Genomic DNA, 27,911 nt, shown 5'->3' with positions numbered 1-27,911 from the left:
CAGCATCGGCCCCAGGCCCATGGCCCCAGGGTCCGCCAAACCCACTGCCAGCATTGGCCTGGTCAGCCTCAATATCTCTTCCCCAAGTGTCCCCACGCCACCCCCCCAGTCATCCCTCAGGGTGAAGGGAAGTGGACTCGGGCAGGCGGACCCACAGCCTTTCCTACTGGCTCTGAGTCTCCTCATCTGACCCTCTATGGCCCCGTCCTGTCTCCCAAAGCCCTCTCTGCTATCTGCCCCACAGGTGCATCTGCGCCCATTATCCCCTCAGTATCTTAAGACTTGTTCACCCAAATGGTAGCCTGAAAAGCATTCTCAGATGTATCCTCCAACGTCTACAGTGTTCTCCAAAATTACCCTCCCCCCAAACAAACCAAGCCGGGCGTAGAGCGCAATCCCCGTAACCCCGGAGCACTCGGGAGGCTGAGGCAGGAGGCTCTCCGAGAGTTCAAGGCCAGCCTGGGCTACATAGTGAGTTACAGGCCAGCCTGAACTAATAGTGAGACCCTGTCTCAAAAACTCAAAAAACAAAATAAAACAGAACCAAAAAACTGTTCTCCAAACGTCAAGATGTCTTCCCAGGACCCGCCCCCCAATAGCCTGACATTGTTCCTTCAAATGATACCATCTAACTCCAAAACAGGCTTCCCAAACTGTTCCCCCAAGGTCCTCTACATTCTTCTCAGTGTCCCCGCCTCTGTCCTCAGAATTGTCCTTGTGTGTTCCCGATTGTCCCATCTTTCCCCCAAAGGTTAGCACCACCCCTATTCCCTCCCGAGTGCATCTTTCCTAGATCTGGGGGTGCGGGCTTCGGGTAGTCAGGGCGGGGCGGAGGGAGGGGAGGAGGGAGGAGCGCCCCGGCCCCCCGCCCGAGCCCTACCGCAAGGGAGGTGGCTGCGCACAAACACAGCTGCTTCATGGCGTTCCGGGCGCTGGGTGGCAGGGATGCCCAGGGGCCGGGCTCCGAGAGGCGGCAGTCCAGAGGGGCGGGGCGGGACCAGAGGCTGGAGCCCCGCCCCACAGGGCGTCACCTCGCCCACTCCAACGTCGTTACGCCCACTCTGGTTTAGCACCGCCCCACAGTTTGGCTCCGCCCCTCCCAGCCCCCCACGCCCAGCACCGCCCCACTCCATCCAATTGTCTGCTTTGGGTATGGCCCCCCCCACTCTATATCCTGGCCACCAGCACAGCCCACATCAGCCCCGCCCCGTCCCAGTTCACCTCGACACCGCCCACTCACAAGAAGCCTCCTCCATTGAGAGTCCTCCCCCCACCCAGGGATTCCAGGAGGTCCAGGGATGGAGCACTGCCCTGGTGGGTCCTGACTTGGCCAAGAGGCAGATGCGCTGAAAGGGGCCCTGTCCCTCACCCGAGGGCTGCACACCCAGGGTCGTTGGGCTCCTTGGACCTTCTTGTGCTCATCTCTCTTCCTTTCCCAGCAGAACTGGGGGGGAGCAGGTGTCTCCAGGCCTAGGACCCCACCGGCCCAGCCTCGACACCCCACACTTGCTCATTCTCCCTGGCATTTCATGCACTCATCTACTCACATTCACTTACCCTCCAGGGCAGCTCTGCGGAATCCAGGGCCCTGCTCCCCCTACCCAGCACATCCTCCCGAGTGACTGGGCCAGAGACTTACCAGCTGCCAGCCTCACTATTCCGGTCTGTGGAGTGGGCAAGGCTGTGTACACAAAGCACTGCCCATCACAGTGCCTGGCATATAGTAGGTGCACAATAAAAACTGACTCAGTTATCAAATAAAGATCTAACTGGGCCTGTACACCACGCTAAGTCTGGGCCCTGGGGACAGGAAAGGATGTAGGATGTAACAGAAGCTCAGTTAAACTCTTTGGAAGATGAGGAGGATCCAGCCCTGGGCTCAGACTCCAAGGGCTGGGAACATCTCGATCACACTCCAGAGCAGGGCCCACTGAGGCATCCCTGGCACACAGCCTGGCACCCTGGGTAGATCGGGGTGGTCAGTGTGTGGGCAGTTAATGAAGGACTCCCAAGCCCACAGCCTCTGACTCATAGACATTTCATTCCTGCAGTTCACTGAACACCAGCAGGAGCTGGGCACTGGGTCCCGGGGTGACTGGGATAGATGTCACTACTATCATGGGGATCCCCAGAGAGACAGACATGTGCTTCTGGATCTGTGAACCCTCGTGGTCAGGGCTGTGATGAGGGAAATCAGGTGAGCTTCCCGGAGAAGAGGACAAAGGGGTGGAAATCTGAGGGGTGGGCATGGGGTGGGCAGGGTCAAGGTGACCCTCAGGAGAAATCGCCACTTACCTGCACCACGCAGTTACCGCCTCCTTGGTCCCCAGCTCCAATGTCCCCTGAACCAAGCCTGCCCCCCAACAGCGGCCAAAGCCACCCGTGAGGCCCTAAATCAGTCTCCCCATGGCTCCCACCTGCCCTTCAGGGTGAAGCCAAGTCCCCCCGTGACCCAGTGGCCCCTGTGTGCAGTTGGTGGCAGAAGAAGAGGCCAGAGCTCCCCAAGACTTGGGGCCAGGGGCCCAGGACCATGCAGGGGGCCCCAGTGCTTAAGTGTAAGACAGGCGAGAAGGGGCTGGCAGAAGAAAGGCATCTTGGGCAGGAGAGGGTCCCAGGAGTGAGCGGTATTGGGGAGCCAGTACAATTCTGGAAGGGGGATGGTCCAGCCTGGTGGCTGGCAGCCAGGAGAGCTGGCACTTGAGGAGAGAGAAGGGACAAAGGACAGGCGAGGGAGTCCAGAACCTGAATCTAAGAGCAGAGGCCCACGAGCAGGTGGCGCGGGACTGAAGCCAGTTTAACCGTGCTGTACCTGCTATGTGACTTGAGCCAGTCACTTCCCCTCTCTGCCGAATGGGCTAAGTTACGGGATGTACACCACAGAGCCAGCTCCGTCTCCCTTAGCACTCTGGATACATCAGGGGCCTGGCATCATCTGTGGGGCATCCTGGGCAGTGCAAGGTGCTGAGCCCTGTCCTCAGCCTCCACTGGATCCGGGCCAGGAGCTCCCCCCAGTCATGACCGCCACAGATGTCCCGGACATCACCCAGGGTCCTGGGCAGGGGCTTGCACACTGGGGTGACATGAGGATTCTCAGACACCTAGGACAGGTGGGGATGGGGCGCGGCAGGTAAACAGATCTCCTGGCCCAGGCCTCGGGTTTCACGGTTGCTGGGCTTTTCCTCCTCCATCCCTGAGCACTCGGCCACACCCACCCCTCAAAGCCCAATGCAGGCTCCCTTTGGTGCTGCTGCCAGTCCCGCCCAGCGCTCCCCACTCCCGTCTCTGGCTTCAGCCCTTTCACCCTCCCTTCCCTTCCCCACACCAGCAAGAGGCTGTGTGCTAACCCAGCAGCAAGAAGATCTCGTCTCTCTCCCACTCAGAAGCCTCCTGGGACCTCACTCAGCTTAAAGTGCCAGCCGTGGCCAGGCGTGGTGGCGCCTACCTGTCATCTCATCACTCAGAAGGCTGAGGCAGGATCCTTGTGAGTTGAAGGCTGGCCTGGGCTACTTAGTGAATTCAAGGCCAACTCGAATAGACAGTAAGACCCTGTCTCAAAAATAAAGTAGACTAGAATAAAATTTAAAAAAAAAATAAAGGGCCAGCAGTGTTTTTACGGTTGTTAGAGATCAGGGGAAATTTAAAAGAATAATTTGTGACCTGTAAAAAGATTATATCAAATTCCACTTCTAGCACACATCAATAAATTTTTGTGAGTGTGACACTGGGATTTGAACACAGGGCCTTTGCACCGAGCTCCATCCTCAGCCCTTTTCAATTTTTATTTTGAAACAGGATCTCACTATATCACTAAATTGCCCAGGCAAGGCTTGAATTTGGGATCCTCCTGCCTCAGCCTCCCAGAGTGCTGGGATTAAAGGTGTGCAGCACTGCACTTGACTCATCAACAAAGTTTCTTTCAGTGGACAGAGCGAGCCTTATTAGTTTGCAGAGGTCATTGGGTGTGCTGAGCTGCAGAGCAGGGTTGAGGCTGTCTGGTCTAAAAGCCAAAAATGGGGCCGGGGATTTAGCTCAGTGGTTCTGCTGCCTATCTCCCAAGTCCAAGGTCCCGAGTTCGATCTCCAGTACCAAAAAAAAAGCGCCAAAAAACTCAAAGCCAAAAATGCGCTTGTCTGGCCCTTACAGGAAATGTGCACGGCCTTGCTCTTCAGAATCCTCTGTGTGACTCCAGAGCGCGACTCCGTGCCCCAGGCCCACACACCATCCCAGCAGCCTCCTTAAAGGTCTTCAGAGCTGGTTCCTCCACTCCTGGCTCTTCCAGGAACCACAACTGCAGTGACCCCCTTCTCTAATGGCCCCTGGGGAGGAGTTTTTTTTTTTTAATTTTATTGCTGTTATCACCACCTAAGATACTATGTATCCTTTGTTGTTTTCTTTTAATTTTTTTTTTTGTACCGGGGATTGAACTCAGAACCTTGAGCTTTCAAGGCAGGCACCAGAACCACTGAGCTAAATCCCCGGCAATTTTTTTTAAATTTTTTTTTTTTTTTATGTTTTCTTTAATTTTTTTCATTTTTTTCAGACAGGGTCTCAGGATGTAGTCCAGGCTGGGCTTGAACTTGCAGCAATCCTCCTGCCTCAGCCTTCTGAGTGCTGAGCCCATAGGTGTGCATCATCAGGCTTGGCTTCTAGCAAGGATTTTAAAAGCTGAGCACATGGGTATATACCTGAAACCTCAGCTGCTGGGGAGGCTGAGGCAGGAGGATAGCAAGTTTGAGCCTTACTGAGACCATGTCTCAAAATTTAAAAAAATTAAAAGTTTTGAAAAAAAATTTAAGATTTAGAGAGTGGGCCATTAAACGAAGTTTGGAGCCCTTGTTTGTGTGGGTACACATAGTAGGTGCTCCATAAGTGTGTGTTGAGTGATTTTTTTTTGAGACAAGATCTCGCTATGTAGTTCAGGCTGGCCTTGAACTCACTATGTAGCCCACGCTGGCACTGAACTTGCAGCGATCCTCCTGCCTCAGCTTCCCAAGTGCTGGCACTACAGGCATGCACCACTGCACCCAGTTGAATTTTTTAAATAGGACTGTCCAGAATAAAAACGAGAGGAAAAGGATTTGGGCCAGGGATTTAGCTCAGTAGTTCTGCTGTTTGCCTTGCAAGCTCAAGGACCTGAGTTCAATTCCCGGTACTAAAAAAAAAAAAAAAAAAAAAAAAAAGGGCATCTATTTAGGGCTGGGGATTTAGCTCAGTGGTTCTGCCTCCTACTTCGCAAGCGCAAGGACCCAAGTTCGATCCCCAGTATCAAAAAAAAAAAAAGGATTTGCAAGAAGCGTAGAGGTACTTGAGTCTCCAGGAACCCCAACATTCCCCTGGTGGGATTTTCTGGAGCCCCACAATAGGGCTAGAGTTTGCGGGGCCCCAAAGGCCAGGCAACACGAAGGTCTCATGGAAAACCCAGGGCTGCGGACTTCCGGGCGACCAGTGCAATCGCGCCACCTGGCGGCGTCTCGCAAAAGTGCAGCGCTCTCGCTGCAGGACACAATGGGGACCGCACACCTGGAAGACGCCGGGACCGTGAGCACCCGGGACGCGGGTCCCAGGGACACCAGGAGGCCGTGACGCAGTCACGGTGTTTGCTTTCTTCCCTCGGGGCTGCTGCACAAAAGCTTGAACCTGACTCTGCTGCCTGTTGCGAAATCGGAGAAGGGCAGCCGAGGGAGGGGGGAGGTGGCCAGGGCCCAGGAGTCCCACAGCCCTGCCGCGGCAGAACCCCGTCCCCTCCCCACCCGTGCCCTCTGAGACCTCATGCCGCCTTTTATTTTACTTTTTCTTCCAGGCCCTGGGCCTGGAACCCAGGGCCTTCACACGGAGCTCTATCCTCAGCCCTTTTTATTTTTTATTTCCATACAGGACCTCACCAAGTCTCTAAGTTGCTCAGGCTGGGCTGGAACGGGAGACCCTCCTGCCTCGGCCTCCCAGAGTCCTGGGATGACAGGCATACGTGGGCCACCACGCCCCTAACACTGCCTCTAACCAATGCACTTTCCCCTCTCCACTCTCTCCCTACCCCACGCCGAGTCCAGTTCTTAATGCTTCAGCCCTGGCGGTGTCTCACTCCCTGGCTGTGTGGCTTTGGCCAACTTCCTTCACCTCTCTGGCCTCCCTTCCTCGGCTACAGTGTGAGGATGATGAAAGCTCTGACCTGGAGCATTAGCGAGGGATAAAAGTGCCAACATCAGCAAAGCACATCATAAGCCCTCAAATTCAAATAAATAAAAATGAAAAAAGGAGCTGGGATTGGAGGAAAGAAAAGAAAAGAAAGGGGAGAGAGGCAGGCTGTGGTGGCTGGGCGGAGCGGAGCCCTGTTAGGAGTGCAGAGGAAGGCCTGAGCGGCAGCCTCACTGCAGGAACCAGGACCTGCTGGGCCAATGGCCTGGGGCTGGAACGCTGTGGCTGGAAGCGATAGGGAGGTGAGGGTAGCCAGGGGAGCTGGGAGGAGGCTGGCTGGGGAGAGACTAAGGGAAGGACTTGGGCTCCTGGGTACCGGGGAGCCACAGAAGACTCCTGAGCAGGACAGGCCCCGTTGTAACAGATCTGCCAGAAGATGAGTCCAGTGAGCAGTGGAAGACAAGTGGGTCCTCAGCCGGGCCTGGAGACAGGAGCCTCTGACCCAGGACACCAGGGGCTTAAGACTCACCTCCGGCTTCTTAAAACGGGCCCGGAGAGTCTTCATAGCCAGCGCCTGGCCACCTGGGGAAGGAAGGGGCGGAGCGCCGTGAGGGATGCAGCCCTGAGGGGCACTAGGCACTCCTGCTCCCATCACAAGCACCAGCACCTCCTCCCTGGGACGGGACACTGACTGCTCCGTGGCCAAAGGCACCCTGCTGTGTGTCCCCCAAGCTGCTTGCCTTCTCTGAGTCTCACTTTCTTCACCTAGGAGGAAAGGTTTTATGGCAGAGTTATTTCTGCCAAGAAGGCCTTTTATCTTTTTCTCTGGTGAACTCCTATTCATTCCCTACAACCCAGTTCCAAACTCCCATCCTCTGATCAACTTTGCTTCAACGATCAGGGTTGGAGAGGCCTCTCTGAAGTCCTCATCTGCCTCCCAGCAGGGGCTGCGGTGGACAGATTCCCCCGGCCCCTCCTGCCAGGGGATTCCCCAACTCCTCCTGCCACCCACTGCTCACCTGGACACCCCTTCTCCCACCTGGTCAGCCGGATGTCCAGCCACCGGCCACTGCCCACCAACTGCGCCACCAGAGGATGGTTCTTCAGCACCTTCAACCGCACCTGCCCATCTCCCCACTCATCAGTCTAACACCCATCAAGCTGCCCACCCATCCACCCACGCATCTACTTTGCACCAGTCACCCCATTCATCCATCCACTTCTCCATCCATCCACCCGCCCACCCACTCACCCAGACTCCTCCTTCTGTTATCCACCAGTCCACTGCCCACACAACAGTCACCAGCCAAACCATCATTCACTCACCAGGCACTGACCCTTTTGCCCCTGCCCCTGACTAAGGATCACTCAATCACATCCGAAGCAGGTGTGACAAGATGCCCACAGAGCAGCCCTCGGGTGCGGGGCAGGAGGGGACCGCGGGCTGGGGAGGGGGCTGCACCTGGGAGAGGTGCCCGTGACTGCACAGGCCTGATGGCCGGTGGGGTGCTGAGGCACGGTGGGGGACAGACACATCCCGCAGTCACCCAAGGTTGAGGAGCATGCAGGGTGCGTGAATGTGTGTGTGTGCGTGAGCCGGGTCGGGATCTGGCGCCCGCCGCTCCTCTCTCCACGCACGCGGGCTCCTGGCCCACGGGGAGCCTCCACCCGGGACCCACACGCTCTCCCTCTCCTACCTCCTGCAGCTCCAGTGCCCAGGACCTGTGCCCAGCCCACAGTGGCTCTGGTTACCCACTCCCAGCTGGGCCACAGCTCACACCAGCACCTCCCAGTGCTCGGCTGTGACACCCGATCACCCAGGGGGCCGGGGGACAGCGAGGGAGGAGACAGCTGGCAGCTGGACTGCTGTCGGCCTTCGGGGTTCTGGTGGAAAGACACACAGGCTCTTCCCTGCCGTCATCACTGGGCTGATTTCAGCTTCTGGAATGCGCTCTCCTGGACCCCCAGCCTTCCCTTTGCGGTGTCCTCTCCCAGGAATGCTTTTTCTGCCCCTCTTGTCATCTGGAATCTGCTCCTTCTTCCATCCAACTCCTACCATCTCAGCCCTGTGGGCCACATCCCCTCTTCCAAGAGGCCTTGCTGGATCCCCAGCTGGGTCAGGACCCACCTCCGAGCTCCCTCATTGCCCTTTCCCCTCTGTGTCCCCCACCACACCGCGATCCCACTGTGTCACCACTGCCTGGTCACACACGGTAAGCTATAAAGGTAAGGATGGTGCTCTTGGTTGTTTTTGTTCTTTTTTTTTGGTACCGGGGATCGAACTTACGACCTTGCACTTGCGAAGCAGGCACCGTGCCACTGAGCTACATCCCCGGTCCAGGATGGTGCTGTTTTTGCTGCTTAGCATCAGGCAAGAGCTCAACACATGTCTTTAACTGGGTCTTCAAGGCTACCTGCACCAATGACCCTGATCAGCTTCTCTGTCCTCTTGGGCAAGCAGGCCGTCCTGCAAGATGCAGATCCCCCCTCCTGCCTAGGTAGCGCTCATTCAAGGTCTTCTTTTGCACCAGGGTCCTTGGTCTCCATTGTGAGACACTGTCTCCTTCCGAATGTGTAAAAGGCGAAAGAGGCCATTGATCACTTGTTCCCCCCATTTTAGAGGTGACTGGAAAACTCTCACGTGGGTAGCCACCCCAGCTTCCGGCCCCCATCACTCCCTTCCCCTTAGCCCTTGGGAACCTATTCAAATAGCCTTCTCTCCTCCAGTACTTAAAATGGCTCCTGTGGCATCACCAGAGCATGCGCTCTAGGGAAGGGGCAGGTCGCACTGGACAGGGTACGGCTCCTCCTTCCTTCCCTGTCCCGCCTCACTTCCGGCGGAAGCAACCTCAACAAGGGAAACTTTATTGTTCCCATTGAGGCAGCTACGATGTCGGTGAACTACGCGGCGGGGCTGTCGCCGTATGCGGATAAGGGCAAGTGTGGCCTCCCCGAGGTGAGTACAGCGGGGGATCCCCGAAAGTTGCCTGCATGTCCACTGGCTGGGCAGAGCTGACGACAGGCATCGGGGCATTGTGGGAATATCAGGAGGCACGGAGGCTAGACAATGGGAGGGACTTCCCAGAGAGCAAGGCGCAGGAGGCGACACCCCCTGAGCTCCTTGGACAGGGTGTGTCAGAAGGGTCCTTCCAGCCACAGGGACAGTGATGGGGAACCTTAGACCTTTCAATAATAAACAGCGAGCTGCAGCACGTGTGCCATAGGTTCATCACCACTGCACAAGGAGAAATGCAGGAGACGCTGTACCTTCCCCACAGTGGATCCTGGAGCAGGTCATCTCCCTCCTGGGTCTCCATCTCTCGTCTGTAATGTAATGAAGGCACCCAAGGGCTGGTCCCTTCATTCTGAGGTGTCTGTCCAACAGCACTAATGGTGTGATTCCCTCCAGGGCCTGCTCTTCCTGCGACTGTTATTTACTTTATTCTACAAACATGTCTTGAGCATCTGTGGCAGCCCAGGGATTATCTGAGTGTGGAGGTGCAGGGAGCAAGACAGGCCAAACCCACCAAGTGACTGGGGGACGTATGAGTGAGGTGGCATTTGAGCCAAAATCTAAAGGAGAGGAAAGAGAGAACCATGGCTGGATCTGAGAGAAGAGCATTCCAGGTGGAGAGCATGCCCTGTGCAAAGACCTTAGGGCAGCATGGAGCCTGAAATGGTGCAAGAGCAACCAGGAGCCCGTGTGGCTGGAGCAGAGGGAACCTGGGGCAGAGGGGGAGGTGGGGAGTGGACAGGGAGGGGGTTGTGCAGGCCCCTGTGGGCTACAGGGAGGACTTAGGCTTTGGACCCAGGGAGGTGGGAGACATAGACGGCTGAGGACAGAGGAAGGCCATGAGGACAAAGTGCCTTTTCTAGTCCATTCTCCTCCCTGGGCAAGGTGAAAACAGCCCAGGCTGAGGCTCATGGCCTTGCCACCTGGGAGACACATTTGGACCCCTCTGTTCCTGTCACCCACCAGATTTTTGACCCCCCGAAGGAGTTGGAGCTGAAGGTGTGGGAGCTGGCCAGGCTGGTGTGGCAGTCCTCCAATGTGGTGTTCCACACAGGCGCTGGCATCAGTACTTCCTCAGGCATCCCTGACTTCAGGTCTGTGAGCATGGAGGGGAAACTGAGGTGGGCCCACCATCCCACCAGGGGTTTCCCTGGAGCAGCAGCGCTCATCCTATTCCCTTTCTTCTGGCCGAGTCCCTGGTACTAGGGGTGGAGAAGTCACAGCCAACATCCTACTTCTCTCACTGGCCAGAACCTGGTCACCTGATGTGAATCTAGCTGCAAGGAATGCTGGGAAAATCTGATCCCCCTGATCTTACCTACCTACAAGGCACACTGGGAAACGCAGTTTTTAGGCAGACAGGCTGCCCACATACTTGGATTCTATTACCGTAGAGAAACTCAATATCACGGACAGTTAATTCCATGCACACCCTGCAAACATTTTCCTATAGGATTCAGTGTGAGGCAAGTGGCTTTACCTTTGGGAACTGTTTCCTCACCCCTAAATGAGGATGTGAGACCATATACTGATTGAAATCCCCGCTGCATCCAACAGCCTGTGTTAGACAAGAGTTGTTGGTGAAAAGCAAGGCTGTTGCCAGGCGTGGTCGTGCACCCCTGTAATCCCAGCACTCGGGAAGGCTGAGGCAGGAGGAATCGCCACGAGTTCAAGGCCAGCCTGGACTATATACCGAGACCCTGTCTCGAAAAACCAAAAAAGAAAAGAAAAGCAAGAGTCTCAAACTGGAGGCCTCTTGATGGCTCCTATAGGTAGGTGAATTTGCAACCCTTCTCTGAAGAGCAGTAAATTGCATTTATTTCTTTTTCTGAGCCTCTGGGGTCCCCAGCCCAGATTTTCACAGCAGGAGAGCAGATTCCTTTTTCTTGAAGGAATGTTAAACTTCTAAAGCATGAACGCTTCAACCCCTTACAGCCTGCTATGGTTCCCTACTGCCACAGTAGAATTCCAAGCACCAGGTTGGAAACTGAAGCCCTTTCTGATCCAGTCCTCAGTCACTTCTCCACTCTCACCCCCTGCTGTTCCCACTGTGGCCCCCAAACCACTCACATTTCTCCAAACTCATAGGCCACCCCGTGGGCCTTTGTTTTTACCCTTTAAACTGCCTTTTTCATCCCTCCTACACTTCAGGAGGCTGCCCAACCTCCTCCAGGAAGCCTTCCTGCCTGCCCCAGCCAGAGCACTCAGGGCCTCCACTGGGCTCCCCAGCTCCAGGTCCCTTCCTGGGCCTGATCCTCCAGGGCTGGAAGGCTGGGTCTACCTGTGCCTCCTGCACAAAATTGAGACCACCTCGAGGGCTAGGGCTTGGGTCCACCCAGACCCCAGCAAGCCCAACGTGGTGGCACATGCCTGTAATCCCAGCACTTGGGAAGCTGAGGCAGGAGAATCTCATGAGTTGAAGACCAGCCTGAGCTATGTAATGAGACCCTGTCTCAAAAACAAAACCAAAACAAAACCTCAGTATCACCCAGCTCCCCAGGATCAGGCCCAGGGCAGCAGCAGCAGCCAAGTGTTGAATAAATAATTAACCATTGCTCACCTGTACATTCTCTCTCTCTCTCTCCTTCTCTCTCTCTCTCCCCTTCCCTCTTTCTTTCCATCTCTTTCTAATTCTCTCTCTCTCTCTCTTGCTTTTTCTCTTTCTCCATCTCTCTGCATCCTCCCAACTCTAATTCTCTTTTTCTGACTTTGATTGTGCCTCTGTCTCCTCTCGTTTTGTCTCTGGGTGTTTCTCTCTGATTCTGTCTCTCTGTGGCCCTCTTTCCCCGCTCGCCCACGGCCATCAGGGGCCCGCACGGTGTGTGGACCATGGAGGAGCGGGGTCTGGCGCCCAAGTTCGACACGACCTTTGAGAGCGCGCGGCCCACGCGCACACACATGGCGCTGGTGCAGCTGGAGCGCGTGGGGCTGCTGCACTTCCTCGTCAGCCAGAACGTGGACGGGCTGCATGTGCGCTCCGGCTTCCCCAGGTACAAGAGGCTGAGTTGCCGCACCCCCAGGAGCTTTGGGGCTCCCTCGCCCTGCGCCCTGTACCACAGCTGTCCCCAGGGGCCCTCAGATCTGTGAGGGAGCCAGGCTGGAGGCAGATGGCCCTGAGTCTCCAGTAAAGGAAGTTGCTGGGGCTGTCAGACAGGTTTAGAGTTTACAGTTGGTTTCATTATTGTTCAGCACTAGGGATGGAACCCAGGGCCCGCATGCTGCACTTCATCCTCAGCCTTTGTTTTATTTTTTTTTAAGACAAGGTCTTGCTTGGTTGCTAAGTTTTCCAGGCTGGGCTTGAACTTGGGAACCTCCTGCCTCAGCCCCCAGAGTACTGGGGTGATAGGCTTGTGCCACCAAGCCTGGCTAATTTGGGATTTTTAGTATCCATCTTTACTGCTTTTATGTTGATCATTAGTGAGGAAGGAAAGTGATTGTTTTCCCCCAGTGCAGGGCTGGAAGCCAGGACCTCACCTGTGCTAGGCAAGCGCTCACCACTGCCAGCCACTGTTCCCTTCTCTTAAGATAACTGAGAGTCTAACTCCACCCCTTTAGCGTGTAAATGTACTTTGTCCAGAGCCCAAGTAGCTCTGGAGTTGTGATTTTTAGTTTCAACCTGTCATTTCCTGAGAAAGAATGATCCTGCCTCCTGGGGCCCTGGGTCACCGAGAGCCCTGCTCTGGGCTGTGACCATCCAGAGGTCAGACAGCTTCTGGCCCTTCCGGGTCAGAGAGACTGATTAGTCAGGTGGCTCTTGTGTGCCGGGGTGACAGGTGTGTCTCCCCACACCTGCCTTGGGATGAGAGCCTTGGCCAGAGTGTGGAGAACCCCAGGATCCCACATCACATCCCCCGTGGGCACCCAGTCTCAGTGCAAACTGGGTGGGAGGGGTGGGGGCATGCTCAGCAGGTGTTTATTGAGCACCTACTGCATACCACATACCATTCTAGACGTGGGAATTTGAATTCCTGCCCTTACAGCCTGCCCACACTTACTGTTACAGTGGCATTCTTTGAAGGGAATGGCTGCCCGTGAGCAGAGGTGGGGTCAGTGGTGTGGTTAATGATGCCTTAGGCTCAGAGAGGTTGAGCTCAATGCCCAGGAATGCGCAGCACATGAATGGGGGTGTCAGAGCTGGAAGAGCAGAGAGAGGGAGTCAGTGGGCTTTGTGGATGAGGGGCCAGGATTATGTCCCTGAGAAGGAGAGGACCCAGGACCCCTCCCACCACTCAGCTGCTTCCTGCCTGCCCCCAGGGACAAACTGGCAGAGCTGCATGGGAACATGTTCGTAGAAGAATGTGCCAAGTGTAAGACGTGAGTGTTGTGTGGTGGGTGCCGAGGGCAGGGGGTGGCAGCTGGCCCTGAGGTCTGTCACTCCTCAGGGGACCCCAAGACCCAGGGGCGTGAGGAGGGAGACCCGGGAGGGACAGAGTCTGGAAGGCTAAGTCATGGTGCCTGCAGGCCTGGCCCTTGGAAACTTTCAGGGAGGCCCTTTCCTATTCCTACTTCCTGGGCCTGGTGGTGGCTGCAGCCCTGGACCTGAATCACTAAGTTCCCCGTGCTGGGCTCAGACTGACAGTCTTCCTGCCTCAGCCTCCTACAATACTGGTATTACAAGTGTGCATCCCTGCACCTGGCTATCTTCTCCCTTTTCATAAGGACACCAGTCAGGCACCCTAATCCAGTAGGGCTTCATCTTAAACCTACAGAAAACTCCCAAGAACGGTATCATCAACTTGTGCTTCAGCTAGGCCAGGGATCCATAAACATTTTTTTTCTTTTCTTTTTTTTTTTTTGGTACCAAGGATCGAACTCGGGTCCTTGCGCTTGCAAGGCAAGCGACGGAACCACTGAGCTAAATCCCCGGCCCCCTCTTTTGTTTTTTTAAGACAGGATCTTGATATGTAGTTCAGGCTGGCCTTGAACTCCTGGTGATCCTCTTGCCTCAGCCTCCCGAGTGCTGGGATCACAGGCCTGCGACCATGGACTTTTTTTTTTTTTTTTCACGGACTTTTGTGTAAAGGACAAGAGTCAATATTCCCAGCTCCAGGTGCCAGCCCAGCTCTACTCTGATGAATCTCTGCACCATGATAGTGAGAAAAGCACCACAAACACCCTGCACATGAACAGGCGCAAACGGGCGTGGCTCTGTGCCATAAAACTTTGTACCAAAACCACAAGTCCAGAGCCAGATGTGACTAAAGGGCCACAGCTTGCTGACCTTTGACCTAGATTCACTCATTGTTAACATTTTGCCACAAGTGGGTTTTCCTTCTCCCTGTAATTAATGCCATTTAAGAGCAAATTGCAATCTGGGCACAGTGGTGCATGTCTATCATCCCAGCTACTCAGGACGCTGAGGCAGGAGGATCTCAAGTTCAAGCCCAGCCTGGGCTACTTAGCCAGATCCTGTCTCAAAATGTAAAAGGGCTGGGGATGCAGCTGTGGGCAAAGGCCCTGGTTCCATCCCCAGCTCTACCAAAAGGAAAAAGCTCAAGTCGTACCAGTGCAGGGCTGTAGGGTCTGCTCACTGTCCCTTCCTCCACCCCTTCCTCCCTGACACAGGCAGTACGTCCGGGACACGGTCGTGGGCACCATGGGCCTCAAGGCCACCGGGAGGTTCTGCACAGTGGCCAAGGCGCGGGGACTGCGGGCTTGCCGGTGAGTGGCTGTCCCCAAGACCTGGATCCCACAGTGGCAAAGGACCTGTGACACACCCCCCCCGACATTCCTCTGCAGGGGGGAGCTGAGAGACACCATCCTGGACTGGGAAGATGCCCTGCCTGAGCGGGATCTGGCTCTCGCCGACGAGGCCAGCAGGTCTGACGTCTTTGTGCACCCGAGCGGGGGTTGGGGGGCGGGCCAGGGGCAGGGCCAGGCAGAAACTAGCTGGCCAGCACGCAGGGCTGGGATGGGCTTGGAGGTCGGATCAGAGAGTCCCAAGTTCAAGCCCAGCCTGGGCAATTTAGTGAGACTCTATCTCAAAACATAAGAAGGGCAGGGCCGGACGTAGCTCACTGGTTCCCCTGCCTGCCTTGTAAGCACAAGGTCCCAAGTTCAATCCTCAGTACCAAAAAAACAAACAAACAAAAAAAGGGTGGTCAATGTACCTCAGTGTGAAGGCCCCGGATTCAATTCCCAGCACTACAAAAATAAAAAGTTTCCTAGGGCAGGAACTTCCCAGCCTGCATCCTTCCTCATTGCCCTAGGTGGGTGTTGCTGGAGGCCCATTTTACAGGTAAAAAAACTGAGGCTGTAGCAGAATGACTTCTGTGCAGACCACGTCTACACAGTGCTGCTGCCAGGTGCCAGTGTACAAGGTCCACTATTCCCCCGGGGCCCTGGGCAGAGGGGAGGGGCAGGTACAGCACCCAGGCCTAGGCTGGACCCCAGAGCCACCTCTGGATGCACTAAGTCCCCATCCCCATCCTTGTCCCCAGGAACGCGGACCTGTCCATCACCCTGGGGACCTCCCTGCAGATCCGGCCCAGCGGGAACCTGCCCCTGGCCACCAAACGCCGGGGCGGCCGCCTGGTCATTGTGAACCTGCAGCCCACCAAGCACGTAGGTGCCCAGCCACCCTGCCCTGCCCGGTGCCCCACGCCCCTCGAGTGCCCAGCCCTGACCCTCCTACCCCACAGGACCGCCAGGCTGACTTGCGCATCCACGGCTACGTGGACGATGTGATGGCTGGGCTCATGAGACACCTGGGGCTGGACATCCCCGCCTGGCACGGGCCCCGAGTGCTGGAAAGGGCCCTTCCCCCACTGCCCCGGCCTCCCGCACCCAAGCTGGAGCAGAAGGATGACAAGGGTGAGGACTCTACAGCCCAGCTCAATGGCTCTGCGCCCACCCAGCCCAAGCCAGAGCCCAGCAGCCCCAAACTGGAGCGGCCCGAGAGCCTGGCCCCTTGCAGGCCCCCCAAGAGGCTGAAGGCTGAGGCAGTGCCCAGCTGACCAGCGGGCTGGCGAGGGCAGGGGGTTTTCTAGGAACTGCGAGTATTTTGCTGTCATGTCACGGTGTCTTTGGTACTTGGGACTCAGGATGCTGAGAGCCGTGGCCCTTCTGGCTCCAGGGCATCCAGTGGGCCAGGAAGCAGCTATGCCCAGAGCTGCCAGCCCAGGTGCCTGCTGCCCCATCAGGCTCTGGCCTCTGACTCAGGATGTGCCGGAAGGGGGGCCAGACCCTCCCGGTTTCCAGCCTACGAGGAAACAATTCCCTGTGGCCTCCAGTGACCTCTGGCACCCCTCCCTCCACTCTTGATCTCCCAAAGCCACCTTCACGGGCCCTCCAGGAGGGGAGCACAGAGGCAGGCACTGGTATCCTGCAGGGGCTTCCTGGAAGCTGCCAGGGAATAAAAGCAGCTGTCCTGCATCCCAGTGTGTTTATTTATTTTTTGGTACCAGGTATTGAACTCAGATCCTTGCGCTTTCGAGGCAGGCAGCGGAACCACTGAGCTAAATCCCCAGCCCTGATCCAAGTGTGTTTGAATTAAGGGTCAGGGATGTAGCTCAGTGGTTCTAGCACCTGCCTCACAAGTGTGTGTGAATCCCCTGTGTGGCCAGACAGGGTGGCCCACACCTGTCATCCCGGCTGCTCAGGAGGCTGAGGCAGGAGGATGGCAAGTTCAAGGTCAGCCTGGGCAACTTTTCAAGACTGTCTCAATAAAAAATAGAAAAGCCTGGGGGTAGGGCTCAGTGTGGAGGGCCTGGGTTGCATCCCCAGTACTGAAAACAAAACAAACGTCTGCCCTCTATTCCCAGGCTCTGCAACCCTTTGCTGAAAGAGTCCTCGGTATCTGGGACCCAGCAAGTGCACACTGCGCTCAGCAGGGGCTCCACCAAGGTCCCATGTCCTCCCCAGCTGTGTCCTTGTGCGAGTTGTTTCACTAGTGCTGCCTCAGTTTCCTCATCCATTCATGGGGTGTCTCTACTTATGGGCAGCCTCAAAGGGCTTCCTGGGGCCCCTGGATCCACCCACTGCTGCCCCAGCCCCGACTGGGGACCCCCTGCACCTCCCACCCCTACCTGGCCCACCCCCTCCTTTGGGGAGACCTAGGAACCCCTCACCCCACCCCAGGCCAGCCATGTTCTGTCAAAATACTTTATTCAAGCTTGTGCAGTCTTAGAAAAGGGGGGGTGCTTGTGGCAGTGTCCACATCAACGTCCAGAAAGGTCCATGGGGTGCTGGGGGTGCTTCTGAGTCTGTCCTCTGTCTGTTTCGGGGGCCTCTGTCAGTCCCTGGGTGCAGCTGGGGTCCCTACGGGACTCTCCAGCCTTGAGTCCCCTAGGTCTGCTTCTGTCCACGGCAGGACCCTCAAAGCACCCCGAGACCAGGTCTCAGGGGTGCTCAGAGCTCATCCCCTGCTGCCTCTAGCCCGGCATGCCCGGGGCTCAGCACTGGCTCTGGCGCCACCCAGCCCAGCATGGCAGCCTGGCCTAGCTCGCCCGTTGCGTTGCCCAGGACCAGGCTCGAGTTGTCCGGCTCCTTTGTGGCATTGGCCAAGTCCAGCCTGTCCAGAAAGGCCCCCCAGTCTGCCCCCAGGCTGCCCGGGGCCTCTTCGTGGGACGCCGAAGTGTCCTGCAGGGAGCCAGGGGTGTCAGTGCCTGGTGCGATGTCCCCCAGGGCCACACGTGAAGCTGCGTCGTTGTGCAGCGTCCTGGAGAAGACTGAGCGGAGTGTGGGGGTCGAGAGGGATGGGGTGAGGGTTGGAGTCCTGCCTTTCTTCCCCCAGCCCCCACAAGTTCAGGAGCCACTTTCTCAGGGGTCTCCTGCACCCCGGGGACTGAGAGTGCAGAGGGACAGTACCCACGGGGAAGCCCTGAGGGGAGTTTTTAAAAACATACTGGGGATGGAGCGCAGGGTCCTCTCACTGAGCTCCCTCCCTAGCCCTTTTTAAAAAAAATTTTTTTATTTTTTTTATTTTTTCTTCCTAGCCCTTTTTATTTAGAGTCAAGGTCTTGCTAAGTTGCCCAGGCAGGGCTTGAATCTGGGATCCTCCTGTCTCAGCCTCCCAGAGTGCTGGGAGGACAGGCATGTGCCCAGCTCCGGGCAAGGAGCACCTACCTCTCACTGGCGTGAAGTCCCCGGGGCTCTCGGCTTTGTTGAAGACAAAGGGGCTGATGGAGGGGAGGACGATGAGGGCGAAGGACAACACCAGGACCTGCGGGAGATGGGCCAGGGTCACCCCATCCTGCCCTGCCCCGAGCTCCCACATCACCCAGGAGGAAAACTGCGGCACGGGAGACAGGGTCGAGCTTGAGCTGGACCACAAGTCTCTGCTCCTCTCCCGTGGCATCACCCCCGGCCTACACCGACACCCGCTCTGCGAGACACCCCCCCCCCCCCGCTGTGCTGGGGAGGGACTCACGGCTATGCAGGTCCCCGTCTGGGCAGACTTGCTGGTGGACTGCACCACGAGGGCTTGGAGTTTCTTCAACTGCTCCAGGAGAGACCTGGGAGGAAGGAGAGGCCTCGGGTCTCAATGCACAGCCCAGGCTGGCCTTGAACTCACAGTGATCCTCAGGCCTCAGCCTCCTGAGTGCTGGGGTGACAGGCGTGTGTCACCACACCTGGCCAAAGTTTCCCATCGTAATTGAGGTCAGAGCTCACGTCCTCCCTGCAACCCACAGGGCCCTGCACAGCCCACCCGTCCCCTCCTCGACTCCACTTCCTCCATTTGCAGCAGTCAAGTCAGGCTCTGCTGCTGCGGGGCCTTTGCACGTCTGTGCTGCTATGCTAAAGACCCTGCTCCCCCAGCTGCTTCTGCAGCTGGTTTCTTCTCATCCTTTGAGCCATCCTTCTGCAAAAATGTCACCTCAGCGAAGCTGCCGGACCTCCCTGTCTACAGTCGCCCCTCTTCGCTAACACCTGGCCTCCCTTGGCTTTTCTCCCAAGTGGGACTCTCATTTAGGATTTTGTTCATGGTGAGCACAGCGCTCTGTGGACCATGCATCCTTTCCGTGGAGAGACTATTTCTGCTGCTTAGTTCCCTGTTGCGGTCCCAGTGCCCAGAACTGTGCCGAGTACACAGCAGAGGCTAAATGAGCATGGACTAAGCAGGTGCACCTCCTCGGTCAGGGTGACAGAATAGGGTGCAGCCTCCAACACTCCTCACTGCCAGCCTCTGGCTGCTGCATACACTATTTCTGCCACCTTCTCTCTAGTAAACTCTTATACACCCGTCAAAGCCCCAAGTCTAAATTCCCACCTCTCTGCGGCCTTCTTCCTTTAGAGGTGGACCCTTTATTCTCTCCTCTTTCCTGCCACCTCACAGACCCTCCCTCTACCCTTCACCCCACTCTCTTGCAGGGCACTTGGGCTCTTCCCCCTGCCCTGTCCTTGCCCCCAGCTGTACATAGACTCACAGATTCTGCTTCTCCAAATGCAAGACCTTCCTCTGCAGCTCCTGGTTCTGGGCAGTGCAGGCTGACATCCTGCAGGTACAGTGACATTCAGAATGTGCCTGTCACCCACTGGTCCCGCTGATGTGTCCCCGAGAGGCCCACTTTACACCCAGAGCACCCAAGGGCAGAGACAGGAAGTCATTTGGCAAAAGCCACCCAGCAAGGCTTTGACAGGGCCAGGATTTTTTTTAAGACTGAGTCTCATGGTGTTGTTACCCAGGCTGGCCCCAAACTCCTGGACTCAAGCAATCCTCCTGCCTCAGCCTCCTGAGTAGCTAGGGTGACAGGTACGTGGCTGTTTAGGGTCAGGATTTAAAGCCAGGTCTGTTGGTTTCTAGGTGCCACCTCTGCACTGGGGGGAAGGACCATCAAGGCGGAGCCCCAGGATTGGGAATGGGTCCTAAACTCACAGCAATGCTTCCGGAAGACAGGCTCAAAGGAGACTGTATTCCAGCTCACCCTCCCTGGGACTTTGGGCCACTTCTATTTTTGATCTCAGTCCCCTCATCTATAAAATGGGGGCACAGCCAGGCGTGGTGGCACACACCTATAATCCCAGCACCAGGGAGGCTGAGGCAGGAGGGTCTCAGATTTGAGCCCAGCCTGGGCAACTTAGCAACTTATCAAGACCCTGTCTCAAATAATGAAAAGGGCTGGGGGTATAGCTCAGTGGTAGAGTGCTTGCCTAGCACATGCAAGGGTCTAGGTTCAAACCATAGTTTTATATATACATATATGAAACAAAAGAGATTAATGGATTTTTAAAAATACAGTTGGGTGGGAGGAAAAGACAGAAATTCATTATTTAGTAAGAATAATAATAATAAAAAAAGAATAATAAAATATACAAACCCCTGCCAAGCCTGATCAAAAAGTACAAGACAAAGAGAGAGAAGCACAAATCAACAGTATGAGGAATTTAAAAGGAATAACTGTAGGCGTTGCATAGATTAAAAATAATAGGAGATAACTAAGAATAATTTCACATGAATGAATTTGAACGGAAAACTTCCCCCAACTAACTCAGGAAGACAGAAAACCCAATAGACCTGCACCACTCAGTAAAGTTATTCTAGGGTTAAAATGAGTGTTTCCTTCTTCTTCATTTTCTTTTTTCTCAGTCCTGGGAATTGAACCCAGGGCCTTCACACTGAGCTACATCCCCAGCCCTTTTTTTGTTTTTCATGTTAATTCAGGGTCTCACTAAATTCCCCAGGCTGAGCTCCAACCTGGGATCCTCCTCCCTCAGCCTCCCAGACTTCCGGGAGAACAGATGTGTAGCACCAGCCCAGCTGGCACCACATCTTTATCCAGGCCATAAAGTGTCCCTGAAACCCTGTCTAGACATCTCGGCTTCCCTGAGATCAGTATGAAAACTGGTCTCTTCTAGAGAAGAAAGGTAAGGCCCTAAAACCTGCGGCCTTAGCCACACACATTCCTCTTTCTGGGCCTCCGTTTCCCCTTGAGTGTGAAGTCCGGGCTCCCACCATTACCGAGTTTCCAGGCCATCAATGTATTCCTTTTTCTTTTTCCTGCTTTCCTGGGCCGACTGTTTGTTGCGGATTTTCCGGCGGATCTTTTTCAGCATGCGCTCCTCATACTGCAGAGTGAAATAGGGTGGAAGCAGAGTCAAGGACTCTAGGTGTCCCTAGTCCTTTTTTTTTTGGTACCAGGGATCGAACTCGGGTCCTTGCGCTTGCGCAGCAGGCAGCGAAACCACTGAGTTAAATCCCCAGCCTTTATTTTTTATTTTAACATAGGGTCTCGTTAAGTTCCCCAAGATGTGTTCAAACTTGCATCCTCCTGCCTCAGCCTCCCCGAGTGCTGGGATGACAGGCTTGCAGGGGTTGGGGGTGGGGTGGGGCTCCACAATCATAGAAAATTAGTAATTGCCAACCACTTTGGCCTTGGTGCCGCGGCGCCACCATGTGGTCATCTCTAGGATTGGTACCTTTCCGTAGGCACCCCATTAGGGCTCATTACGGTCTTCAAACACAGTAGCAAAAACAGCGGCTTTGGCAGCCCATAATCCTGTAATCTCAGCACTCGGGAGGCTAAAGCACGAGGATTGCCACGTGTTCAAGGCCAGCCTGGGATACATAATGAGTTTAAGGCCAGTCTGGGCTACATAACAAGATCCTGTCTAAAAACAATAAATAGGGCTGAGGATTTAGCCCAGTGGTTTCGCCGCCTGCTGCGCAAGCACAAGGACCCGAGTTCAATCCCCGGTACCAAAAAATAAAAAAATAAATAAAGAAAGAAATCATAAAGAAAAAAAAACCAGACTCCCCAAATATAAAGACCCGATTCAAAAATGGGCATCTGAAATGAACAGACATTTCTCAGGCAAAGTAGTAAAAGCAGCAAATAAACATGAAAAAATGTTCAACATGGGCCAGAGATTTAGCTTAGTGGTTCAACCGCCTGCCTCAAAAGCACAAGGTCCCGAGTTCAATCCCTGGCACCAAGAAAAAAAAAAGTTCAATATCACTGGTCATTTGAGAGATGCAGATGAAAACCATGCTGAGATTCCACCTCACCCCAGAAAGCATGGCTGCTATCATGAAATCAACCAATAACAAATGCTGGCCAGGTTGTGGGGAGAAAAGAATACTTCTTCATTGTTGGTAGGAGTGCAGACTGGTGCAACCACTGTGGAAATCCGTATGGAGACACCTCAAAGAACTAGGATTGGAAGTCCCATTTGACCCAGGTATTCCTCTATTGGGTATCATCCCAAAAGAATTAAAAGAATCATACCACAGTGATATATACACACCCATGTTTATAGCCGCACAGTTTATAATAGCTAAAGTTTGGAAACAGCCCAATTGCCCATCAACTGGAGACTGGATAAAGAAGATGTAGTATTTTTTTTTTTTTTTTTTTGGTACCGGGGATTGAACTTGGGTCCTTGTGCTTGCGCAGCAGGCGGCAGAACCACTGAGCTAAGTCCCCAGCCCAAGGCAATACTCTTAAGTGAAATAAATAGGATACACATGTGTAAATACCGAATAGTTTCTCTGGTGTGAAAAACTAAAAGTGTAAATAAGAATCAAAATGTATAATTGACATTGTGAAACAGGAAGAAAATGTCTAAAGGAGTAGGGGAAGTGGGAGGGGTATGGGAAAGGAAAGTAGGGAAAAGAAAAAATATGAGAAAAGGATAAACATGGAAACAAAGTCTTTGTAAATAGGAAAGGGTGGAGGGGGTGAAGGGAGGGCTGGGGAATGGGGAAAAAATAAGAACCAAGATAGTCATGTAACGGTACAAGATCCCAATGATGAATGTAATGGTATTGTATACCTAAAATGTACCAATAAACTGAATGGAATAAATAAATAAATAAATAACATACATGACGGCAAACAAAGTGAAGTGTTGGCATTGAAAGGAACAAGCTGGTGGGACTGTGGCAACTGAGACCACTCAAGCAGCTATTCAGCCATCAGCTGTTGTACATGGTTAATCTGGAAACAGCAGGCTACAGGCACTGAATGTTTCTGTGCCATTGCCTGATCAGAAAAACATTAGCAACCAATTCAAGCATTGGTACAATGCACAAGATTCTAATGAAAACATGCCTAGGGGCCATGCCTGAATACAGGACATTTGGTTTGTAAGCTCTGGTGTCAGAGGGGCAAAACGAAGTCATCCCAAGATGGGTGCAGCGCAGCATGCCTGTCATCCCAGCACTCTGAGAGGCTGAGGCAGGAGGATCTCAAGTTCAAACCCAGCCTGGGCAACTTAGCCACTCAGCAACATCCTGTACAGCTGTGGGCTCTGGGTTGAACTTAGGGGGAACCTCTGGCTGATTGTCTGGCTCTGGAGACAGATGTGTTAAAGTCTTAGTGTATGTACACAGCCTAAAGGGGAGCCCAATAGGCAGGTTGCACAGAAAGCCAGGAAAGTTGGGGCCAGGGTGTCCCCCACGCACCTTGGTGAGGGGCAGCTGGGTAGGCAGGGTGACCCCCTCCTTGGCCAGTAGCTTCTTCTCATCCTCGGTCAGCACTAGCTCCTGACAGTGGCCGTTCCCGGGTCGCAGGAGGTGGGCAGCAGGCAGGTGTTGCTGCTGCTGCTGCTGCTACGGAAAAAACAGGAGAATCTCATTGGACACAGGGACTGAGCAGGAGCCTGGGGCCAGGAGAGAGGCAGCGAATCTGAGAAATGATCAATCCATAGGCTGCAGAATCTCCAAGGCAAAGGGGCTCAAAATTCTACCACTCTGGGAGGCTGAGGCAGGAGGATCTCCATTTCAAGACCAGCTGGGCAACTTAGTCACTTAGTCACTGTCTCAAAATAAAAAATAAATAGGGCTGGGGATGGATCTCAGTGCAAAGACCCAGGGTTCAATCCCCAGTACCACACATGAATAAAGAAATTAGCAAAGAAGTGTCATGTGCAGTATACTACTTTTTTGTTTTTGATTTTTGAGACAAAGTCTCGCTATGTAGCCCAGGTTGGCCTGAAACTCACAGTGACCCTCCAGCCTCAACCTCCCAAGTGCTGGGATTAAGGTGTGCACTACTGCACCCAGCACATCTGATTAAGAGAGCAAAATCCCCTATCTTCAGGGTGTCTGTGAATCTAAACATAATAAATCAAAAGCATTTAGTCTGGGTATGGAGGCACATGCCTGTAGTCCCAGCATTCAGGAGGCAGAGGCAGGAGGATTGCTGTGAGTTCAAAGCCAGGCTGGGCTAATAGAGAGACCCTGTCTGAAACAAAACAAAACAAGCATGGGCCACCATGCCTGTCTTAGCTGATTTATTTTTAATTTTTTTCCCTCTGGTGTTGGGAGCAATACTACATAATTCTAGGGAAAAATCATTTGAGCAGGCCTGGTTCTCCTGCCTACAGACCAGCCACGACATTCCAGACATAATTGCATTTTGGCCTCGGGTCACAACTGAGACCTCAGTGATCCCCGGATGCTGTAATGCTCCAGGACAAGACCACACCTGCGGGAGATGCCAGGGAGGAACCAAGTCTTCATCTGCATAGTTCCTCACTGTCCTTAGATTCCCACTGCCCCCCCAGTCCATTTACACCTCGTTTATCCCAATGTAAAGTACTGAACTCGGCATTTTCACTTGTTACATCTGTTTCCCCATGTACTGAATAAAAGGTGCTGCAAGCTAGGGGGCTTTTGTCTTTGCCGCCCAGAGCAGCACTGATCAGACCCAAAGCTCGGCTTCTTCTCAGTCTCATTTTTCTACCTTTCCTGTAATTCGCCGTGTGCTGCCGTGGCTCACAGGAGACTAGGACTCACTGCAGAGGTTCGGGTAATGTCCCTTTCCCTGTTCCCTACACTCTGGTCCTGCCTACAGTGGACAGTGGCCCAGGCTGGGGGACAGTAATGGACACAGAACTGGAAGCCACTAGCTCATCTGTCACCCTGGGCTGATCCCTGTCCCTCTCTGTGACTTGTGCTTCCAGGCTCTGAAGCCAGATGTTGGGGTCCCTGAGCCACCTGCTCTGATGGCCGGGGTTCTCACCAGGTCCCCGCTGCCACCGGCCAGCAGGAGTTCCTTCACGGTCAGGTCAAAGCAGGAAGGCGAGCCGGCCTGCTGCCCAGGGTAGAGGGCTCCTGCACTCCACATGTCTGCAGGGCGAAGGGACAGGCAGGGAGGGTCAGGCGGGCAGCCTCATACCCAGCCTCTCCCAGTCACCCCAGCAAGCATCGAGCACTGCCTTCAATGCCCCTAGGCCTCTGCCACAGCCTGGGGTCACCAGGGCCTGGGTCTAAGGGGACAAGCCTCAGTTTTCCTGGCTGTCAGACAGAACCCAAATTCATCCTGGCACACCTGTGTCTGTCTCACGGGATTAAAGAGAGTACAGGACATTAGCCCCAGGTGGAGAGGTGCACTCCTGTCACCCCAGCACTCTGGGAGGCTGAGGCAGGAGGATCGCACGTTTCAGCCCAGCCCAGGCAATTTAGTGACTCCATGCAACCTTGTCTGAAAACAAAAAATAAAAAGGGCTGGGGATCCCGCTTAGCGTGAAGGCCCTGGGTTCAAACTCCAGGACTGAACAAAATGAATACAACTTTAAGAAATACATGACACCATCAGAGGACCCATTACCCATCCAGAAGGGAGTATCTGGGCAAGGACTAGGTCAGATTCACCCCTAGCTCCACCCCTTCTGGTGCCTGGCACACAGTAGGCTCACAGCTTTTGAGCACCACCCGACTGGGCGGAGCTGGGTGACCTTGGGAACTCTGAGCCTCCCACCGTCTCACCAACTCGCCAGTAAGAGGCCCCTAAGAGCCTTCGCCAGGAAGGGACAAAGGACACCCAGTGGCCAAATACCTCCACCGGGGCTGTGCCTGGCCATCAGGGGTGTCTCGATGTCCCAGGAGTAAATCATTATTGATCTGTCATCTGATATGGCCTGTGACGCAGTCCAGGGGAGCAGTTTGAGGCCAGGGCACCCCGTAATCTCTTGCCCTTTAATTTTTTTCTTTTTTGAGGTGCTGGGGATGGAACCCAGGCTTTCACACTGAGCTCCATCCCCAGCCTCCCCCTCTTTAAAAAAAAAAAATTGAGACAGGGTCTTGCTAAGTGACCAAGTTGCCCAGGCTGGGCTTGAATTTGGGATCCTCCTGCCTCAGCCTCCCCAATAACTGGGATAAGAGGCATGTGCATCATGCCCACCTTGGTTCTTGCTTAACCTCAAGGGTCTCTGTCACCCCCTCTCCAGAACAGGCCCCAGGAGCAGAGTGAGATCTGGGCCCCTCTGTCCCTCCCAGGGCGACTCACCCAGATCTATGGCCACGGAGGCCTCCAGCACCTGTGTCCTGGGGGCCCTGGCAGGACCCGGGGGGTTGGAGAGGTAGGAAGGGCAGCTAGCCAGGGCGGTGCCTGGGCCCCCGCCGCGTGGAGGGCTGTCCTGGGGGTCGGAGGGCAGGTCCTCAGAGACACTGCTGTCACTGGCCGCAGGGGACCAGGTCGGGGAGCTGGGGGCTGAGTCACCAGGGCCCAGGATGGAGTTCAGGAAGTCATCGGAGTCTGACCCGGGCAGCGCCTGGGGGAGGCAGAACGAGGGGTGGGAGTGAGGATCGCTGTATGGCCTTGGGCAAAACGCCTTCCCTCTCTGGGCCTCGAGGCCTTTCTCAAGCCGGAGGTAAGGCTTCTCTGAGGGTGTTTGGGGCTGGAAGGAAATAAAGCCACTAGCAGGGGAACAGCCAGGAGCAAGGCGGGAGCCACGACTCGGTTCTGGCCCGGGAGAAGTTGCCGGCTTTGAGCGTCGTTCCCGTGGAGCGCGGTGGGCCACGCGGGGTCACCTGGTCCTCGGCAGCGGGGCCCCAGTCTTCGGCCAGCTCCACGTGTCGCAGGATGCCATCCTGCCGGTCAAAAAGGAGGTCCAGGAGCTCCAGGCTGTCAATGGGACCCACGGCGCAGGTGGGCGGCGCCATCTGGGGGGAGGGGACAGGTGTGAGGCCGTCAGCCCCCGACCCGGAGCCAGGGGACTGGTTTCTTTTCTTTTCTTTCTTTTGTTCTTAATTGCGGCACTGGGGTTGGAACCCAGGGCCTACACACTGAGCTCCATCGCCAGCTCTTTTCTAGTTTTCCTTTTGAGACAGGGTCTCGCTCAGTCACTAAGTTGCCCAGGCTGAGGTTGAACTCGGGATCCTCCGGCCTCAGCCTCCCAGAGTGCTGGGATGACAGGAGTGAGGCGTCACACCAGAGAGCAGGTTTCATTACAATAGCTAGAGAGAGGGACACATGGAGACGCCCTCTTTCACCTGCTCTCTCTGGCCTCAGTTTCCCATCTGTGCCAGGGAGCTGCAGCCCCTCCCAAGGGTCCTGTCCCTCATGACCCCCACCAGGACTCACCTTGCCAGCGGCTAAATCCCCATCCATGGGCCCCACAGGCTATGCTTGACGTCCTGGGTTCCTCCTCAGAGCTGAGGTCCCGAGCGGCTGTCACTCCTCTCTGTGCCGGGGCCACCACCCCTAAAGATGCTGAAATAGTGCCCGGGAGAACCCAGCCCGGGCCCGGGTGCTGATTGGCGGACAGGCTTGACGGACAGGGTGAAGGACCAGTGAGCAGGGGGAGGCGGGGGAGGGGCGGGAAGACCGTTATCGGGGTGTTCTGTGCTTCAGCCGCCAGCAGTGGGCAAAGACCAAAGTCTGGATGTCCTGGCGCTGCCATGACCTATCCCCTACTTACGGGGACTGTTGCTCTCCAGTGTCACCGGATGTCGGGTCCCCCAGAGCCCAGGGGCCCTGCAGGAGTCCTGTCTACTCCCAGAACAGGATAGAGAAAATCTGGCCCCTCTGCCTTGAGTTCTTCTGGCTCCCGTGCTGGTGACAACTTCCTGTCCACTTTCCAGTCAACTCAGCCATCGCCC

At 55.1% G+C, this 27,911-nt stretch overlaps 3 protein-coding genes across 18 annotated transcripts in view; 1 reads left to right on the top strand and 2 right to left on the bottom strand.

Annotated features, from left to right (window-relative positions):
- The window catches only part of Ankrd24 (ankyrin repeat domain 24), a 29,177-nt gene extending 20,300 nt beyond the window's left edge, over positions 1-8,877 (bottom strand). For 4 of the 11 annotated variants that reach the window (XR_015447551.1, XR_015447550.1, XM_021244878.2 and 1 more), the window contains exon 1: positions 6,662-8,869. Coding sequence is in view for 9 of the 11 variants with exons in the window: in XM_021244878.2 (XP_021100537.1) it covers positions 6,662-6,976 (315 nt within the window). In the remaining 2 variants the exon portion in view is untranslated. Of the gene's footprint in view, positions 1-880 lie in introns of all 11 variants that reach the window. The other 7 variants (XM_087201688.1, XM_087201689.1, XM_087201693.1 and 4 more) reach the window with 5 other exon arrangements.
- Positions 8,878-8,937: 60 nt separating this feature from the next.
- Positions 8,938-16,519, top strand: Sirt6 (sirtuin 6). 4 transcript variants are annotated; one of them, NM_001310264.1, is given in 8 exon segments: positions 9,018-9,088; positions 10,112-10,239; positions 11,953-12,135; positions 13,400-13,459; positions 14,711-14,806; positions 14,885-14,965; positions 15,586-15,709; positions 15,787-16,519. In NM_001310264.1, coding segments are annotated over 8 exon segments (1,053 nt in total). In that variant the 5' UTR covers positions 9,018-9,022; the 3' UTR covers positions 16,102-16,519.
- A 715-nt stretch (positions 16,520-17,234) lies between these two features.
- Positions 17,235-27,533, bottom strand: Creb3l3 (cAMP responsive element binding protein 3 like 3). 3 transcript variants are annotated; one of them, XM_087201711.1, is made up of 10 exons: positions 27,394-27,533; positions 26,841-26,972; positions 26,317-26,581; positions 25,051-25,157; positions 23,490-23,636; positions 21,045-21,151; positions 19,513-19,581; positions 18,516-18,600; positions 18,212-18,308; positions 17,235-17,814 (listed from the first exon to the last, which is right to left on the bottom strand). In XM_087201711.1, the coding sequence occupies exons 1-10, from the start codon at positions 27,418-27,420 to the stop codon at positions 17,495-17,497; spliced, it is 1,356 nt and encodes a 451-aa protein (XP_087057837.1). In that variant the 5' UTR covers positions 27,421-27,533; the 3' UTR covers positions 17,235-17,494. The 3 variants fall into 3 exon arrangements, with proteins under 3 accessions (XP_087057837.1, XP_087057838.1, XP_087057839.1); XM_087201712.1 differs by having other exon boundaries at positions 23,490-23,633; XM_087201713.1 differs by having other exon boundaries at positions 26,841-26,900; positions 27,394-27,532.
- Between the last annotated feature and the right edge of the window lie 378 nt (positions 27,534-27,911).

This window comes from Heterocephalus glaber, unplaced genomic scaffold (assembly GCF_053883595.1).
Source record: "Heterocephalus glaber isolate CG9 unplaced genomic scaffold, H.glaber_assembly_v1.0 deba00001760, whole genome shotgun sequence".
NCBI classification, from domain to species: domain Eukaryota; kingdom Metazoa; phylum Chordata; class Mammalia; order Rodentia; family Bathyergidae; genus Heterocephalus; species Heterocephalus glaber.
Note: the sequence above shows the minus strand (reverse complement) of the source record. Positions and strands in the feature narration are given on the sequence as shown.

Coding starts and splice junctions, on each gene's coding strand:
- Creb3l3 (XM_087201711.1), bottom strand. CDS start 27,420: ATGGATGGGGATTTAGCCGCTGGCAAG. Junction 19,582..21,044: donor ATTGATGGCCTGGAAACTCG/GTAATGGTGGGA, acceptor CTGTACCTGCAG/GATGTCAGCCTGCACTGCCC. Junction 18,309..18,515: donor AGACGGGGACCTGCATAGCC/GTGAGTCCCTCC, acceptor CATCTCCCGCAG/GTCCTGGTGTTGTCCTTCGC.
- Sirt6 (XM_004865766.3), top strand. CDS start 9,023: ATGTCGGTGAACTACGCGGCGGGGCTGTCGCCGTATGCGGATAAGGGC. Junction 9,089..10,111: donor GCAAGTGTGGCCTCCCCGAG/GTGAGTACAGCG, acceptor GTCACCCACCAG/ATTTTTGACCCCCCGAAGGA. Junction 12,136..14,710: donor GTGCGCTCCGGCTTCCCCAG/GTACAAGAGGCT, acceptor TCCCTGACACAG/GCAGTACGTCCGGGACACGG.